Here is a 19,786-nt window from a genome sequence, read left to right on the forward strand (position 1 = left end):
TAGGTGACTACACTTTTTGTCTTTAGCTAGTCATTGAAGACTACCAGCCATGCTTATGATGGGGATTAGAGTCCCATTATATTTGCTGGTCCACAGGTATGGTAACAGCAAACAATTTTGCTATGGGGGATAATGGATGTTGTAATCTTGTATGTCTGGAAGCAATTAAGCATCTTCAAAAACATTCTGTTTTCTATTCTGTCATTCCTCCTCCCCCCCCCTATGTGAATGTGTCAAAGATATGTTTAACAGTTCAGATCACGTTTATATAGTTTGATAGATGACCTCACTTTCAAGAACCCCTTTCATCCCACTGTGCAGCATTTTAATGTAATTTCAGATGTTTGAAACTTTTTTATACAATGGCTTTTTAAAAGATGTAGAATGAAAGTTTACAGCTCTTGCTATATCACGATTTATTCAGCCCTAGGAACATATCCATCATCAGATGCACAATAGGTGAATAATATTTCTGTTACTTCCTCCACATTAAATAGTAACTGTGACAACAAGCCAAACAATATGATAGAATAATTTTGATCTTGAGATCTGGAGTTTTTATTGCCATGGGCAAACGCCAGATTCCTAAACTAATGCTTTTGTGAGTACAAGTATGAATTGTAAATATTGGTTTGCATTTACATAAGGAAGGCAATGCAAATATCCTTCAGTATTTTCAGGCAACATAGAACAATTTTTGTGACAACCCTATACCATTTCAGACAATTGGTTGTCCAATCTCTTCTAAAAAACCTCCAACATTGGCACACTCACATTTCTAAAGGGAAGTCATTCCACTGATTGTTTTAATTGTCAGGAAATTTCTCCTTAGTTCTAGGTTGGTTCTCTCCCTGATTAGTTTCCATTCATTGCTTCTTATCCTGCCTTCAAGTGCCTTGGAGAATAGGTTGACCACCCCTTCTTTGTGACAGCCCCTTAGATATTGGAACACTGCTATCATGTCACCTCTAGTCCTTTTTTTCCCCATTAAACTAGACATACCCAATTCCTGCAATTATTCTTCGTATGTTTTAGCCTCCAGTCCCATAATCATCTTTGTTGTTCTTCTCTGCATTTTTTCTAGAGTCTCAACATTTTTTTTACATTGTGTTGATCAAAGCCGGATGCACTATTCCAAGTGTGGTCTTACCAAGGCATTATAAAGTGTTATTAACACTTCACATGATCTTAATTCTGTTCTTCTGTTAATGCAGTCTAGGACTATGTTGGCTTTTTTGGCAGCTGCAGCACCCTGCTGGTTCACATTTAAGTGATTGTCCACTATTGAGCCAGGTACCACCTATACCTGTACCTGTGCATTTGGTTTTTCTTGCCTAAATGTAGAATTTTTTCTCATCATTTTGTTAGAAAGGGCAAGTGTTCAAGCCTGTCAAAATCCTTCTGTATCATGAGCTGTCTTGAGTATTGGATATTCCTGTCAGCTTGATGTCGTCTGCAAAAACCTTGGGGTACCTGACTGCATACTTCCCTCAGTGTAGATACAGTTCTATTAAGGATTATGCATTGAGTGTGGTTGGTCAGCCAGTTACAAATCCATCTCATGGTGATGCTGTCTAGCCCACATTTTTCTATCAAATCAAATAGTAGCTTGCGGTCTACTTTGTCAAATACCTTACTGAAATCTAAGTATACTATGTCCACTAATTTTGACACTTTGTCAAAGAATGCAATAAAATTTGTCTGGCATGCTACTCTCCATTCAGAGGGTGAAGCCAGGACATGTTGTCACTCTTCTCTTTTCAGCTTTAAATTAATTCTGTGAAGCAAGTCATGGTTCATGAGTTTTATCACCCTGAACTGATCAATAGACCTGTTTTGGTTCTCTTGTCTGTTGGTGCAGCTGTAATTGTTCTCACAAAGTTGGGCTGAGATTGAGTCTTCAAGGCTTGTTTCTGTTGAAGAGAGGAAAGACTGATTGTTAACTATGATAAAACTAAAATAATCGCTTTCCCCAAAAGACCTATCATCTGTCTTCTCACCTGGAACATCAGCAATTTTAGTACTGACTAGTGTATTTAAATATCTAGATGTTTCTTTTCAAACATCTGGAAAGAACAACAAAAGGCTGTCATTTTACCAAGGCTCACAAATTCTCAAAAGCTATCCTACAGTGCACCAAACTTGGTAACGGTCATTGCCAAAAATATCTAGAGCAAGGGCATCTATTATCTGGTGAGAAGATTTGATATTTTATTATCTCTGTTGTTTTGAAGCTACAGAATCCAAATTCATATTTCTGATATGTTTCTGAGATTGGAAATTGATTTTATTGCTGTAAAGCAGCAGCATCTACAGAGCAGGAGGAGCCAATGATGAAAATAGCATTATAACATTGTGAAGCAAGACATGCTACATGTACATTCAAAAGGGGCAGATCATGATGAAAAGCAGCTGCTGATGAAAGCAGCAAGCTCCTGCAGATACCCATGCTGTAGAGCAGGGGTGTCAAACTGCCGGCCTGCGGGCCGGTTTCATCATACCAAAGCTGTGCCCACCCCATTGCCGGCAATGGCAAAAAAGTTCCAATACGTCGTGCGACGTCATGTGACGTCGCGAGTTTGACCTGACTGCTGTAGAGATTCAAATGAAACCTTGCTGAAATTTGGGTTCAGATTTGGTTTTGCTAGCAGTTTGCAAGATGTCATCATGGAAGGTAGTTGGTGACCTACATCTAAAATTCTATAGGTTGTCAGCTCAACACTTGGATCTTATTTAACTTTGAGAAAGCTTTGTTACAGCTGAAGCAATAGGCACATGACAATAATATTCAGTATTGGTTCAACTTTTCCCTGTTTGAAAGACCCTTCTCCTATGCCAAATATCTACCTAATATCTTTGATCAGCTCTCAAGAGACCTCTTGCCCTTGTTCATTTTAATGCTTTGTTCTCTGTGCTGCTGGAAAGAAGATTTAGCAGCATTCCTGTGCAAGACCAAATTTGCCCCTGTTTGTTAAAGGAAACACTGTCTTTGTAAATGCCTTGATGATTCTATTAATGCCTTTATTAAGCTATAGCATAGTCACTGAGAGTACTCTCATTTTAGTTACCTGGTCATCTGAAATTCAAAGAAAGCTTGCTAAATTCTTTTCAATCATGACTCCTGTTTATTGTAACACAACGTTTATGATGACCAAGATGCCCATGCAGGCTGTTTAATGCTATGGTAAGAAATAGACCTGTATTTTCAATGCATTTTTTTCATACACAATCTGTCATTTTGTTCATTCCTTGGTTTTGACAGTAAATCAATAAAGCTTCAGTAACTATATCAAATAATAACAGAAAGACCAGCCCTAATGGATATTGTGTTTAGAGCTTTTAGACAGTTTCACAGGGAGCACAGTTATTGTAAAAGCAAATGGCAAACCACTCTTTGATGTTGCCAAGAAAAAAATCATGGACCTTTCCCATGTAGCCATTAGGTACCAACTTATCTTTATCTTTTTTTACTGGATGAAAACAAATAGATGCACATATATTGCATAGAGCTGCATTCCCAATAAGTACTGCATTCCTTCTAGCCTTTACTGAAGCAATGAATAAATTCAGTTTCCTCAAATTGATGATTCCCCCAGGTTTGTGGGATTCTATTTATCTTCCTTTAGCTGGCAATTGCTGGAAATGCTAGAAATCCATAGGGTACCATCATGGGGAGTGATAGTGTTTATCAGTAGGCAACCTTTTTTGTGCATTGACAGGAATATTTGGGATTTTTGAGGATGTTTTTGAAGAATGGTTGCCATGATGTTATATATTTATGGACTAACAGCAACGGTGGTCATGGAAACCTTAAAGCCAGAGAAAGCAAATGGTGATTTTTTCCCTCCTTCTACTTATTATTTCTTGTGATTCCCCAGCTTACCTTTACCCTTATGAGTAGGTGGACACATTTTCAAACAAAAAAAAAATACATTGTTTTCATTTCTAAGAACATTATGAATAAACATCCTGTGGATTGGAACTGTGCAGAAGGCCAGTTTTTCTTTAAAAAAAATGTAAGATGGTGAAAGAAGATGGTGAGCATAGAGAAGTGATTGTGAGTGCTTTGGTGCTCATTGGCACATCATTGCCAATTTCTGGGCTAATAGGCTAGAAAAATGTTTTAATGAACTGCACAAATGAAGTGCTGAGTATGCCCAGAATATGTTGAAGCATCCGTACAGTTCATTACTTTCCACTGTTTTTTTGCTAATACAGACTCTGAAAAAATGTATATCTATTTTTTTCCTTGTCAAGACAGCAAATGACTTATGAGAGCTATGATATCAGTTAAGAATTGTTAAAGAAAGGACAACAGTCTTAATCCCTTAAAGTGCAGATGTTTCTAAGACTGGACAAGAACTCGGCATCATATAAATCATAAGTAAAGATATGTCCAATGTCGGAAGACACAATCTCTTTCAGTCAGTCAGTCAGTTTCACGAAAAATGATCTGAGAAAGGAAACAATGAAGTTTAATTTTATTTTTGAGCACTATTCAGCCTTTGGTGCTGAATGGACTTTTTCAGGCTGATATTCTTGGTCACTGAAGACTTCATTGTAGAAAGAATGCTTAATAAAACTTATTGAGTCCTGAGGCAGATTCTTCCAAGACCAATCCTTTATTAAATGTTACTCCCCTGACGCTGAAGAATCTTGCTTACTGACAGAAAAGTGCATATGCCTTACAGTGCCATTATTTGTACATTTACACAGACTTTTAAATAGATCTATTTAGAAATGAAATGTTATCAAAACTGTTTACATTTTTAGCAAAATGATGTTTTATATGTATTGATTTTTTGCTGTAGTTCTGAAGATACATTGTATATATTATACAAATATCAAGTAAGAAGTAGTAGTGAACGTGAACAGGAATGGAAAACCATTTCAGGAAATACTTTATCTAAGTATTTCATATCAAAAAGCATCCTGAGAATTTTAATCTCTATAAAGATTCTGAAAATTCTTCTATCTCTAAATCTTTTATTGAATTAATATCAAGAAGGAAATAGCTAAGTCTATTATGTAGATACATGAATATTGCTATGGCAGAATAAGCATTTCTCCAGCAGGATGACTGTAGAGTCCAAATGGATGGGTTCTATGACGGCCTTCCTGCCTGGCAGACTGGGTAAAAACTTCGGCCACACCCCTTCCTTTGGGCGTGACCCCAGTTTTGACTCAGTCTCGAAGCCTGGTAGAAGTGCGAGAAGCAGCTCTCAGAACAAACTAACTTAACCTAAAAAAAAAAAAAAAAAAAAAAAGGGAATCCCCTCTTCCTCCAGTTGAACGAAAATTTGTCTGGCAGCGGATAGGACTCGAGAGAGGCAGCCGGGATCGGCGGATTCGTGAGTGGGGCGTCAGGGACTAACGGGAGGCTTGGAGCCGGACCGGATCGCTCGCCCGCCGATAACCGGCCCACCGAGCAGCTGTTGGGGCGGGGGTTTCACTACCGGATTGCTCGCCGCTCTCCGGGGCCGCCAAACAGCTGAGCGGTTCGGGCGATAGAACGAGGCGCCGCTCAGCGCCAAACAGCTGAGCCGCGCGGAAAGCGTGATTGGGGCCGATAGAACGAGGCGCCGCTCAGCGCGAAACAGCTGAGCCGCGCGGAAAGCGGCTAAACCGCGGCGCCGCTCGGCATAGACCAGCGGAGCGGCGCGAGAGCCTCAGAGTCAAAGATCCGCCATTGTTTGAACCTCGTGGATTCCCGGGCTAACATTAGGAGGCGTGGTTTCTTCCCCATTCGCCATTTTGAGCGAACGGACCTTCCCGCCGTTTTCCCTTGGGGGCGGGGCCATCCGGACTCCATTCCCTTGCAGACAAAGGGGCAGCCCTTAAGCTAAAATCCGGGATTATCGCAAGAAACTGAGACAGGAGGAAGGAAGAGGGAAAAGGAAGAGAACCTTTCTGATCGTGGTCTGCTGCCACAGCCACAGACAGGGGGAGAGAGAGGTATAAACTGCACTTTCTCTGGACTAAGTGAGGAGGTGAGGAGGAGTATTTTTCTCTGACTGTTCCTATAGTGACCTTTAGTCACTGCCTTGCAGGATCTTCTGTCCAAAGACTCCTGTCTGTCCGGCCATTGTTTGTATAGGCAGAGGAGGGCTCAGCCCCAAACATCTGCATCTGATCTGCGTATCCTGTCCCCCACTCCAGGCACTACCTACTCGGGGTGTCTGGCACAATGGCAGACAATGTCTCGTATTCAGTCACACAGGTCCCTCAATTGTCCCCCCCACAGCAACAACAAAAACGCAGATCTTCTGAATCTGAGGTGGGGGGGAAGAAGAAAGCTAAAACAAAACACCTTTCTCAGAAGGGACAGTCTAAAACGGCTGAGCGAGAGGCTTTGAGGAGACATTTGGCTTTAGAAAGACAAATTAGCAGGGCACAGAGAACCAATGCCAATGGGACAAATTCGGTTTCCCCTGTCCCAGCGGTGGCACCCAGCACAGACCCTACTGCCGAGGAAGTGCTTAAGACTTGGTCTCCTCCTGGGGAAACTGAACAGTTAGACTCCTCCAACCCCTCCTCACCAGCTTCTTCACCCGACCGCACCCCAGCGCCTCACTCTAACGACAAAGCGCAGGAGGGCATTTGGTCGGCACAATTCCATGCATTCATGCAGGATGCATTCTCCCAGTTCATGGCTTCTAAGGGACAAGTGGCCTTTCACACACCCCGTAAGGGTCGGGCTAGGCCACCCCCTACCAGCACCTCTGAAACTTCCTCTCAACTGGGAGAGGGTGACTCAGTGGACCTCGACATGTCAGACATGCCCCTCTCGGAGGACGAGGAGACGGCACCTGAGCAGGCAACGAGCTCTGGACTCTTTAACCCAGCGCTCCTAAAATCACTCCTGGTAAAGGCTGTTTCCACAGTCAACCTAACATCAGTACAGGATGAGAAGCCCTCAACAAGCAAGGAGGCCAATCCTCTGTTTGCCAAAAAGGTTCCACAAGATAAGTACATCCCATGTGCGGAGGTCTTCATGACCACGCTGGAGGAACAATGGTCCTCACTTGCAAGCCCACCGGCACCAAACAGCGCGGAAAGAAAGCTTTTCAATCTATCTCCCTCCTTCTCTAACATGTTAGAGGTTCCCACTGTCGATAACCCATTAATCTCATTATTTTCTACCTCCGCGATTCCAGGAGACATGGCGGAGGTCTTGAGGCCTGAGGAGAAGAAATTTGAACACTCACTCCGGCGTTCCCATATGGCTGCAGCCTGGGCGGCCAGAGCAGCCACTTCCTCATCTTTCTTCGCGAGGGCCAGCATCATGTGGCTGAGGGAACTGCAAGGCACGGTGCCTCCAGACCAGGTCAGAATACACCAAACATTGGCCAAGCTCCTCGCGGCCTCGCAATTTGTCTCAGACGCTTCACTGTACGCAACAAAGTATGCGGCTAGATCCATTGCGGCCACAGTGGCCTCACGTAGGCTACTATGGCTCAAAAATTGGAAGACAGACCTGAGGTCCAAATGGCGTCTTTCGACGTCCAAATACAGTGGAGTAGACCTATTTGGTTCCATTCTGGACCCACATGTCAGCGAAGGCAGAGACAAGAAAAAAATCCTAGTACACCCATCAAAGAAGTTAGACAGGAGAGGCAGTCAGGACTTCCGGAGACAGGGTTCCCGCCCAGGAAGCCCCTGGGAATGGAGGCAGCCCTTTCGATCAGGGCAATCCTGGGACTGGCCCAGAGGCTCACGATCCTTCTACCCCAGACAGGATCGAACCCAGGATCGCCAGAGCCCGGGAGCCAGGGGCCAGTTCCAGTCCAGACGCCCATATAGGGGAGCGGGAGGCAGATCCTTTAAACGCACCAAGTGACGCCAAACAGGATACTCCCATTGGGGGTCGGTTAGGAAATTTCATCAGGGTCTGGGAGCTGACCACGACCGACTCCTGGGTCCTGGAAACGATCAGACATGGCCTGACCTTAGACTTCTGCTCTCCCCCACCAAACCGGTTCATCAGATGTCCCATCTCCAGAAGAGCACACAAGACGAGGCTGATAACTTCGGCTATAGTCCACCTCCTGTCAATTCAGGCCATAGAGAAGGTACCAAAGGAGGAGGAGGGAAGAGGATTTTACTCTATCCTCTTCGTCATCCCAAAGACATCAGGAGGGTGGAGAGCAATCTTGGACCTGAAGGGCCTGAACTATTTCATAAAGTACAGGAGGTTCAAGATGCACTCTTTAAAGTCCATACTAGCCAGCGTCAGGGAAGACGATCTACTATCCTCAATAGATCTCACAGAGGCGTACCTACACATCCCCATCCACCCCAGCTACCGGAAATTCCTCAGATTTACCTACGCGGGGCGACATTACCAATACAGGGCATTACCCTTCGGACTGTCGTCAGCACCAAGGGTATTCACAAAGATCTTAGCTGTACTAGCGGCCCATCTCAGGTTGATTCCGGTTCGCGTCCAGTTTTATCTGGACGACATCTTGATTCAGTCCAGATCTCGGGAACAAGCAAGGACAGATCTCAAGACCACAATCCGAACCCTACAGGGGCACGGATTTTCGGTCAATCTAAACAAGAGCCACCTCATTCCCTCAAGGAGACTGCAACACCTGGGCGCGGTGATAGACACGTCACAGTGCAGGGTATTCCTTTCCCAGGAGCGACTGATCAGCATATCCAAGCTAATCCACCAAATTCAAAAGATCAGGAGAGTGCCCTTGCTACAACTCTCGAAGCTCCTGGGAAAGATGATATCTTGCATGGGCATCATCCCATGGGCAAGGCTCCACTCGAGGGAGTTGCAGTGGTTCCTCCTACCCTACCAGAGGAGGAACCTCAGCACCTCCAACAGGAGTGTGCTGGTACCAGCACAGGTGATGAAATCACTAAAATGGTGGCTATCCCCCATGACACTCAAGGGGAGCATATTCAGGGAACCGAACAGGGTCACGCTCACGACAGATGCGAGCCTGTTCGGATGGGGAGCCCATCTGGGGACCCAGATAGCACAGGGCCAGTGGGGTCAAAAGGACCTGTCACACAGCATCAACTGGCTAGAGCTCCGGGCCATACACCTGGCCCTCCGTCATTTCTCACACCTAGTAACGAGGAGACACGTCCTCGTGCTTACAGACAATGTAGCAGCCAAGGCACATGTAAACAAGGAGGGAGGAACGAGATCAGTGGAACTAATGAAAGAAGCATTGGTTCTGGCTCGGTGGGCAGAAGCCAATGTGAGTTCCATCAGAGCGGAACACATCTCAGGGGAAACAAACACCCAGGCGGACTCCCTGAGCAGAGCCAAGGTGGACCAGTCGGAATGGCGTCTGGACCCGGCTCTCTTCGAGGAGATCTCCCGGAGGTTCGGACAACCGCACCTAGATCTATTTGCCAACCACAAGAATACACAACTCCCCAGGTTCTTCTCCAGATTCCCGTCCCCGGGATCGGAGGGAACGGATGCTCTCAGGTGCCGGTGGCCGGCGCAACTCCTGTACGCCTTCCCACCGCTGCCACTAATACCGGCAACCATACGCAAGATGATCCTGGAGGGCGCAGAAATGGTCTGCATTGCCCCTCACTGGCCACGGCGCCCGTGGTTTGCCGACCTCGTGGACCTTTCGATATCACCTCCGTGGAGGATTCCCCCGGACAGGGTAAAACTCAGTCAGGGCAAGCTTGTACACCCAGATCCCCAGTGGCTACAACTAGCCGCTTGGCATTTGAGCGGCAAAGCTTAACTAAACAATCTTATTCTGCAGGGGTGATATCGATCATACAGGCATCACGAAGGGCGTCCACCAATAGGATTTACGACGCTACATGGAAGGGATTCTGCAGGTGGTGCGCTTCGCTTCACCTAGACCCGACCACAGTATCTATCCCCAATATCCTAGACTACCTATTGGAGGGTCTTAATAGGGGCCTGTCAGTCAATACCATCCGCAGACAGATTTCGGCCCTCTCAACCGTACTCTCCTGCGACAACTTAACTTCCCTAGCACAACATCCAGCGATTAATGCCTTCTTAAAAGGGGCGTCTAACACAAAGCCCCCAGTCATACACAGGTACCCGTCCTGGAACCTGCCTAGGGTCCTTCTAGCCTTGACATCTGCACCCTTCGAACCTCTTGAAACATGCTCACTCCATCACCTATCACTGAAGGTAGCTTTCCTTGTGGCAATTACTTCGGCAAGGAGAATTTCAGAACTAGCAGCTCTGTCAGTAAGGAAGGATCTGTGTACCTTTTTCAAAGACAGGGTCGTTCTTAGACCAGACCCGACCTTCATCCCGAAGGTAAATAGCACCTTTCACAGATCTCAGGAACTTACGCTTCCTGATTTCTGTCCAAGACCCAAACATAAGCTAGAACACAGATGGCACAAGCTAGACGTACGGAGAGCACTGTGTTTCTACGTGAAACGCACCTCGGCTTTCCGAAAGACTGAAGCATTATTTGTGTCCTTTCAACCATCAACTATGGGAAAGAAGGTATCTCCTTCCACCATAGGCAGGTGGATCAGAGCCTGCATAGCGCAGGCCTACGTCTCACAGGATTTGCCAGCACCCACTCAGGTGACTGCCCACTCAACTCGGAGCGCAGCCACATCTGCGGCGTGGCTAACGCAAGCTCCGGTGGAAGAGATTTGCAGGGCCGCAACCTGGTCCTCACCTTCGGTTTTCATTCGACATTACCGTTTAGACTCCCTAGCAGCAGCAGACGCGGCTTTTGGCAGAAGAGTTCTTCAACAAGTCGTATCTGCTCAGAGTTCGGTAGCCTAGACATTCCCTCCCAGGGGGACATGAGGGCTTTGGTATGTCCCATCCATTTGGACTCTACAGCATCCTGCTGGAGAAGGGGCGTTGTCTTACCTGAACGCCTTTTTCAGCAGGATGATGTAGAGTCCAAGCCCACCCAGAGGATAGGTCTAGGCAGGGTTATAATAAAGATATAATAAAGAGCTGCAAGGTTAATTCCAACAAAGTTTCTCGCCTAAGTCAAAACTGGGGTCACGCCCAAAGGAAGGGGTGTGGCCGAAGTTTTTACCCAGTCTGCCAGGCAGGAAGGCCGTCATAGAACCCATCCATTTGGACTCTACATCATCCTGCTGAGAAAAGGCGTTCAGGTAAGACAACGCCCCTTTTATAGTTGTCATAGCAGTATTCATGTACCTATATAATAGACTTATAGCTATTTCCTTCTGTGATATCTAATTCAATAAAAGATTTAGAGATAGAAGAATTCTCAGAATATAGAGATGCTTTTTGATATGAAATACTTAGATAAAGTATTTCCTGAAATGGTTTTCCATTTCTGTTCATTTTCACTACTACTCCTTACTTTATATTTGTATAATACAGTATATATAATGTATCTTCAGAATTATAGCAAAAAATCAATGCACATAAAACATCATTTTCTTCTCTAGTTATTATGAAATGAAGATTATCATATTTATATTTACTTAAATATGTTATCTGAACAGGGAAGGAAAGTTCAGATAACATCCTATAGAGTTTATTCTTCTGGAAACTTAACACCAGAGAGTATCATTGAATATAGGTCTATCAGGAAATAGTTTCAGTAGAAATACATTTTGAAATGTGTTGATGTCTGGTAATAGGGTAGCTATTTCCAGATGTTCTTCATTCAGCAGATATTTGAGACGAAGCAACCTGTATTTAGTGTTTAGTGGACACTAATGTATTGCACATCCATTTAGATTTATTCCTGTTTATTCAATATTTAACTGGGCACCAAAGATCATTGACTTATAATATGTGAAGAATTTAGGTCAGAGGATTTTTCAGCATTATACTCTAAGAATATCAGTATAAGTGGGATAATAACGGCTGGATGGGAATGCAATCCCTGATTAAGTGTGCTGAACAGAGTTTCTGTAGCTTTTTTATGAGTCTAATGCTAAATGCTCCAGAATGAACCCTATACAAACTGTTTTGGAAGTAAATCCTGCTAAATTTGATTGGATTTTTCTTCTGAGTTACGTATCATATAGTAAGCATATTTGCCTTGATTTAAGCTTTTTAAAATCATATTTCTTGAATATTTTTCCTTCTAAGTTATGTATCATAAAGTATAGTAAGCATATTTGCCTTGATTTAAGATTTTTAAAATCATATTTTTGTACACCTTTATACATTGAACTTGAAAGTAATACGAATAAACTTCACTTAAGTCATCAATTATTTGCATTCAAGAGCAGCAGCTTTTCATGTCTTTTATCAAAGAGACAGAACAATGATTACCATCTGGCAGTCTTGGAAATGTTCTGCCCCTTTAAAATGGTTCAAAGAGAATTGATATTAGGAGCTTGACTGTTTTGGAAAGCTTGTGTAGAACTCCTAAAATTACATTAATTGTAATGAATGGTGGGCTGCATATCTGTGTGTTTGTGCATATACACATTTACCTTTTTATTTTGTTAGTCGCATGATTGAAATGGCAGACAAAATATTAGCCAGAGATAATCCACCCCAGTTATCTGTAACTGGGATCAACAAACACCTGTTTTCTTGAGCAGCTGGAAAATAGCTTAGTTTATCCTGATCTTGAAACAAACATTGCCTTCTTGCCCCCACATTGATATAGCTGAAGCTTGATAGACTATGATTCTTCTTCTGGAGCCCTAAATTGAAACCCTAACCCTTGATTTTTGCTTGTCCATTCTGTGTTCACTCATTTATCTGTGAGTTGTCATATAAAAGGAAAATGAGAGATCTCTCATCTCCTTTTTCTAATACACGGATCATGTCAGCAACTATCAATTTGCAGCATTTGGAAATATTTTCCTGGAGGTTATGATGTATAGGTATCCAAAGAGATGGAGGGGTTTGGGGTCTTTCTCGCTTTTAATGTAACTTTTAATGGCCTCTTAAAGCCAAAGAAATATAAACTTTATGCTTCGACAAAGTCATTAAGCTCAAATATGACAGTTTATGAATCCTCCGTTTTTCTTGTCTAGCTGTTAGGTAAATCCGTTCCAACACTGACTGGCACCATTCCATTTAAAAAGTTGATATTTTAAAATAATTTGCCACTATCTTTTTATCACAATTGATTCCTCCATTCTAATATTGATTTATCAAGGTATCTCCTAATTAGAAGTTGTTTTGGTTGTTTTTGTAATGTGGCAGTGAATTAATGATGCATTTGTTTTATATTCATTTCCAGAGAGCAGATCTGACCTCTGATAAAGACTTATACCTTGACAACAGCTCTATTGAGGAAGCATCGGGAGTCTACCCATTTGATGATGATGATTATATTTCTGGATCAGGCTCTGGTAAGAATAGTCTATAAGAAAAAATAATTATGAATTACATGACATGTTGCATGATAGAATTTATTCAGTCCTTAGCATTGCTAGGGTTTTGAGTTTTTTCACCAAAAGTAATAGGCAGTAGGAAAGTTTGGTCATCTCACTCGCCGTCTTCATTAGGACAGCCAGTTTTTGGAGAACTAAAGAATCACATGTTTCTTTTGAGTCTGAAGTTAGCTGGGAATGTTTCCTTAACCCTAGTATTCTACCACTCTACAGATTGAAATCAAGTCAGTATTCCGATTTTGCACCTGAAAGCTGCTCTAAACTTTGGTTGCACTCAAAACCAAAGCAAACTGTCCACTTACAACCATTTGTTTAGTGATTATTCAAAGTTATTATGGCACTGAAAAAAGATTTATGACTGGTTTTCATACTTATGACCGTTGCAGCATCCTGTGGTCTCGTGACCAAAATCTGGGCACTTGGCAACTGGCATGTAGTTATGACAGTTGCGCTGTCCCGGAATCATATAATCACCATTTATGATCTTCCCAATCAATGTGGGAAGCCACATTTAATGATCACATGATTCACTTAACAACTGCAGTGATTTGCTTAACAACTGTGGCATAAAAGGTTGTAAATTGGAGCAAAACTCATTTAACAGCTGCCTTGCTTAGCAACAGAAATTTTCTCGTAAGTTGAGAACTACCTGCAATGTGTTTTTACTTCTTCAAATCAGATTTGAAGACAAGAGATACAGACTTCTGTGTGGGTTTGCTGTGTAGTCAATAGATACTTCAAGACATAGCCAGCAAAGCAACCTTTGTCTGACTTTCTCTTCCAGCTGTTAGCTCTAGAGAAGAATGAAGTATTAGCTGTCAAAGCAGATGGTAGTGACTAGACAGAACAGTAATCCGACTCAGTAATTCACAACTTTCCCTATATGTATCATCATGGCTGGTATTTATGTCTTCTTAACGGATTGTAATGTGTGAGGCAACATTTAGTCAATATGTACATAATGTACCTAATTCATAAACTGTAGAAAATTCAGGAAACAACGTATATGTGTGTAGGAGTGTTTGTGTGTGTATATATGTGTATTTATGAATTAGAAGTACAACCTGAAACAAAGATAGCGTATATTCTTCCCTACATCTCTTTTCCCTCAACAATAGTCCTGTGACTTCAGTTAAATTGAGAGATAGTAATTGGCTGAAGGTCACCCCAAAAACTTCTTTGAATAAGTTTGATTCCATTCTTCTAATCTGATATCAAAAGTGCTATGTAGTGATGCTGTTTATATGAGATGCACAATTTAAAAAAAATTCATAAGAATGGTTTTACAGGCACATTGGATGAAATTATATGTAGCCCATGGAATGGATTTGAGGAAAGAAGCTGTGTTCATTGGTTCAAATAATATGAATGCACAGAAGTGAGGGCTAAAGAGAAGGATTTATGACTGACCCAAAGCCAGCTAGATACTTTGGGTCCATCACTCACTCTCAGCCGAGTCCGTTGTTGTGGGAAAAATAGGAGTAGGAAGGTGTTGGATATGTTCACTGTCTTGAGTTATTTGTAAAAATAATAATGGTGGGATATAGATAGACAGACAGATGATGGATAGAGGCAGAAGAGAGAAACTAATTTTAGAGTCAACCTACAGAAACTGAAAATTTAGAAGTTGTTGCTCACAGCTAGCACCTATATAATGTTCATTCAGATGACCCTCATATATTCAAATAATTGTATTTTTAAAAACCACAAATCCTTTTCTTTGGCCCTCACTTTGGCCCTCACTTCTGTGTGTATCTTGAAATGAATCAAAAGCTACAAAACCTAATATTATATCTGTTAGTTTTTAAAATACCACAGCATTCTTGAAATTGGTTTTACTACGTTAGATCTGGGCTGCCAAAATCCAAATGACCAATAGATGACATGTCTTCTCTATCTATTGGCTGTCATCTAGTAGTCATGTCCGTTTTGCAACCCAAATCTACCAAAACAAGAATTGCTTATGGAAACAATCCAACTATATAAGAATAAATTCCTGTATATGGAGAGTTCTCATGTTGGGGAGAAAAATTCAAATTTCAGTGGAACTAACAGTACAATATCAAAGAATTGCCATAATAAGGCAAAGAGAAAGCAAAACAATACTGAGGTTTAAAATTCAAGGGTTCGACCAATGAGGTTTCTTTAAACCCACTAACAGTTTGTTCATTTCTTAGGTTCCTTTACCATAAATAGATATTGGGAGCCTCTGACTGGGCAAAGGTACCGTATATGGCGGCGTATTAGGTGACCTGGCGTATAAGACGACCCCCGTCTTTATCGTCAAGCCGCATTCCTAGAACGTCGTCTTATACGCCGGAAACTACAGTATTTCCGGCGTATAAGACCACTTGGCGTATAAGATGACCCCCATCTTTGGCGCTGAGTTTAGCGCTTCCAGAAGTCATTTTATACGCCGGCATATACGGTATTTTCAGAAATTGAAGTTCAAAGCTGCCTTATACTGTATAAAATCAAAGTCTTTGCCTAACAAGACTTTGAAGATAGCTATTAGCTATCTTTCTTTTGAAAATGACAGGCATTATGGATTGGTTCTGAAGGCTGTTTCTGCTTTTATTATTTAAAAATGCACACTTCACTTCTCTTTATAAACCTCAAATCAGATTATCACCATTACCCCATCATATGCAGCAAAGCTGTTGGTTACAATAACACAATTCCTCTTACTAAAATCATGTATGAAAGTCAAGCACAAGTCTAATAACCCAGTGCAACAAAACGGAGTTAAATATATAGACCCAGACAACACATTGTTTACTAAGTACTAAAGATTTGTAATTATAAAAAATTAATAAAATATTTTTTTAAATGGAGTTAATGCTTTAAGAAACACTAAAAGCAAAAGAAGAGCTATATTTTAAGCAGCTTTAAGAAAAGTGGCTCCACTTGTGACCTCCAGAGCTGATGAAAGAGAAAAATATTTTGTTTTATTTAAGTGGTTTTAACTCTGGCTTTCATGTGTCATTTTATTTGCTGCTTTAAATGAGGTATGAGAAATCAGTACTTTTCCAGATGTTGCTAAACATTTTCTATCATCTATCATCTTTGTTTATATCCAGAGGCCTGCAGGTTCCCCACATCTGGTCCATATAATGCTTAGATTTCTCTTGCAAGGGCCTTTTTAAAGATTTGTCTGCAATACATAATCAAATGTGCTGTGATCCAGAATTCTCTAAAATTAACATTTAGCATAAAATTGTTTAAACAGCCCTATTTATAACAACACAACTCCTTAAATTACTGCAATGCCTCATCTGCCTTTTTCCATATCTACCTTTCTGTGTCATCAGATGAAAGTGGTTGTCAGGCTATCTATAGGTAGAAATACTCAGCATAAGAAGAACCTTTTAGTGTCAAGGCCCATTTGTTGGAATTTATTGCTTATAAAAACTAGCTAAGTTCACTTGCTTGTAACTTTTTTTAAGATCATGAAACTTTTGTTTTGTTTTGATTACTTTCAGTTGAGTCTGAAAGATGTGGATTGAAATCTTCATTCTGCCAGAGATCTAAATGTATCTCTACCTTTTTTCATAAGTGACCTTGCAGATTGTTCTGGGGAAAAAATGCATCTCTGAATGTCTTGGATTTGACATCTAAATGTTTAAAACTATGATGTTTTTAACAACTTTATTATAACTGTGCTAAGGGAAGCACACATAACAATAAAAAAGAACTGTATAAAACTAAATTTGCATCTTGTTTTTCATACTCTCTAGGAGATGGAGAAGAAGAGGAAGAAGAAAACCCAATAGTGATGACCACTAGAATGCTTCCAAAGTTGCTGCCAACAAGTGATGCTCCTACGATTGAGAAAACTACACCAAAAATAAAGACCAAGGTACCTACACAAACAAAGGTATGTGCAAGAGAAGAAGAAGAGAAGGAGATGCTGATTTGGTTGTTTTAAATACTGTAATAAATTTTAAAGATACCACTTGGTTATGTTTTAAGAAGATTTACTAGATTCAGTGCAAAACTGTGGATCAGTTGTAAAGATGACTCTAATTGATATTATAGCAGTGCACTCTGTCAAGAGGACTATTGGGTTTTACTCTTCTCTGTTAAAAGTACTGCATACCTATTAAAGTAGGGTAAATCCTCATGTGAACTCATAAAAAGCAGTTTTTAAAAAATTAAAGCAGCGGTATCTTTTTCCAGATTCATGTAGCTACAGTCATATGAAGAAATAAAAGCTACATCATTTCCTTCTGTGACAAAAAACAAGCTTAACCTTACCTTTAATACCGGGCAGTGCTTTCTTTAGCATAGTGTTTCTCAACCTTGACAATTTTAAGGTATGTGGACTTCAACTCCCAGAATTCCACATTGGTTGAGAAACACTGCGTTTAGCAGAACTTCTTATACCACAATTGTCTACCAGTCTCAGAGATAAAGTAGAAATAATTTTTTCCACTACTCCATTGCAGAATTTTTTCAGTTGTGTAATGTTTGAGGAGTTTCCTGCATGCACAGCCTATGTCAAATCACCCCACAATATCTGGATGGGATTTAGATGTGGGCTTTGACTTGACCATTCCACAAACCTCCATTTCCTTTTTTCAGACATTCCTTGGTGAATTGTCATTGTCATGTTGCAAGATCTACTTTCAGCTGAGCATCAATCTTCTGACCGATGGATTCACATTATTCTCAAGAACCTTTTGGTACAATGAAGAATCCATAGTGAATTCTATGAGGAGCTGCCCAGGCCTCATGCAGCAAGGCAATCCCAAACCATAACATTTCTACCACCAAACTTTAGGACTTGCCCTGATACTTTTTCTGGATAGCAAAGGCTTCCTCCTGGCACATCTGCCATGTAAATATAATTTGTATAGTTGCTTACTAATGATAGAATTGTGCACTTCGACATCAATAGTGGGGAAAGAAAATTGTAGGTCATGTGATGAAATGTTGGATTGCTTAGAGACTTCTTTCAACATCTTGCATTAAATTCTAAGGCTGAACTTTCTGGGACAGCCAAATTGGCTGCTGTATAAAATCTCCATTTGTAGATTGTTTTCTGGACAGTGGAATTATTTATGTCTAGTTTTTTTGGCAACCTTTTAAATCTCTTCTCAGATTCTTAGGCATCTATAATCTTCTTTCGGAAGGTCTTAGACAGCTCTTTTCATCTAAGCATGGTGATATCATACACTTCAACAAGAACAAACTCAGTGAAATGTCAGATGTTTAAATTACACAAGTTTCTCCCAGATTGTCTGTCACCATGTTTTAATTATTTGCACCTGATCCTAAGTTTAGTTATTTGAGATGTCATAAATATAGGGATGTATTTACTTTTTCCACATGTGAAATTTGTATCTATATTTATTTAAATTAAACAATGGACTACAAAATGTAAATAACCGTGATCCTTTTTATATCCCCTTTATTTGTCAATATTGTTGAAATGAATATCAAATATTTGCATGCTGAAATATGTTGAAAAAGTCAAAATTTCAATGGAGTGTACTTTTTCACATGACTGTATTTCAGAAACTTTGTGTACATGCACAAACTTTTTTTTTCCCCTAGTGAAGAGAAATACGGTATCTATGCACGCACACACAAAGAAGAAAAACAGCTGGGAGCAGCTTTTGAAGCAGCTTACAAGTCTGGGATAAGATGTCGCTGCTATAAAAATATAAAAAGAGTTATTTTGAAATATACCCAGATAGTCCAATACACTTAATTCTAAAAATTTGCATAGCCCTCTTACCTTTATTAGACTCCATATTAAGCAAACAATGTTGTTTCCAATTATTTATATCTGTGTTGCTGAAAATTCAGTTGCAAAGAGGAAAAAGGCTTTAATGGAAAGCAGTAGAAGAACATATGGAATTGTTAATTTTTCTCCATTTAGGAACAGGGAGCTCACATTAGTTTGGACAGATTCTTTTCTAGTATCAGATTGTTCTAGTTAAGAAACTTTAACTCCTAAGCTTCAAAATGCTTGTGTTCACTTCAATATACATGTAAAGTCTCCTTTGTCAAGCTCAGTTTTGGATGTCTTTAAAGAAACATGCATATCATGTTTTTGTTTTTTGCTAAAGAAGTGATTTATCGTTGCCCTTTTCCAGGATTTTTTTTTTCAACCTCTCAATCTAATTTATGTTCCTGGAATTCCTTGGTGTTTTCTCTACAAAGCACAGTTTTGATCTGACCATCCCTAACTTTTCAAGATTAGCCAAGTTTGGCTATGTTATCATTTACATGGGCACATTCAACATACCTGTAGGCAAAAAGATAGAAAGTGCGGTTTCCAGTCTTATAACTTTGCAAAAACAAGTACTAAGAAAGAATGCAGAGGCACTTAATTCTGGCTTTGCAAAATTGTTTATTTTAAATCAGGGATGAGTTAAAGGAATAATCTTTTAATAACCAAGATCTGCTTTTTTTATTTGGCGAGGATGGACTTATACCTCTA

The 19,786-nt window shown here is 40.9% G+C and overlaps 1 protein-coding gene across 1 annotated transcript in view; it reads left to right on the plus strand.

Moving 5' to 3' along the window:
• Nucleotides 1-19,786, plus strand: part of SDC2 (syndecan 2) — a 71,378-nt gene that overhangs the window by 47,499 nt on the left and 4,093 nt on the right. The window contains exons 2-3 of the mRNA XM_039328861.1: nt 13,182-13,293; nt 17,073-17,212. Coding sequence (XP_039184795.1) covers nt 13,182-13,293; nt 17,073-17,212 — 252 coding nt within the window. The remainder of the gene's footprint in view (nt 1-13,181; nt 13,294-17,072; nt 17,213-19,786) is intronic.

The sequence above is a fragment of the Crotalus tigris genome, unplaced genomic scaffold, assembly GCF_016545835.1.
Source record: "Crotalus tigris isolate CLP2741 ecotype Arizona unplaced genomic scaffold, ASM1654583v1 scf7180000024384.25900115:4084858, whole genome shotgun sequence".
In the NCBI taxonomy this organism is placed as follows: Eukaryota; Metazoa; Chordata; class Lepidosauria; order Squamata; family Viperidae; genus Crotalus; species Crotalus tigris.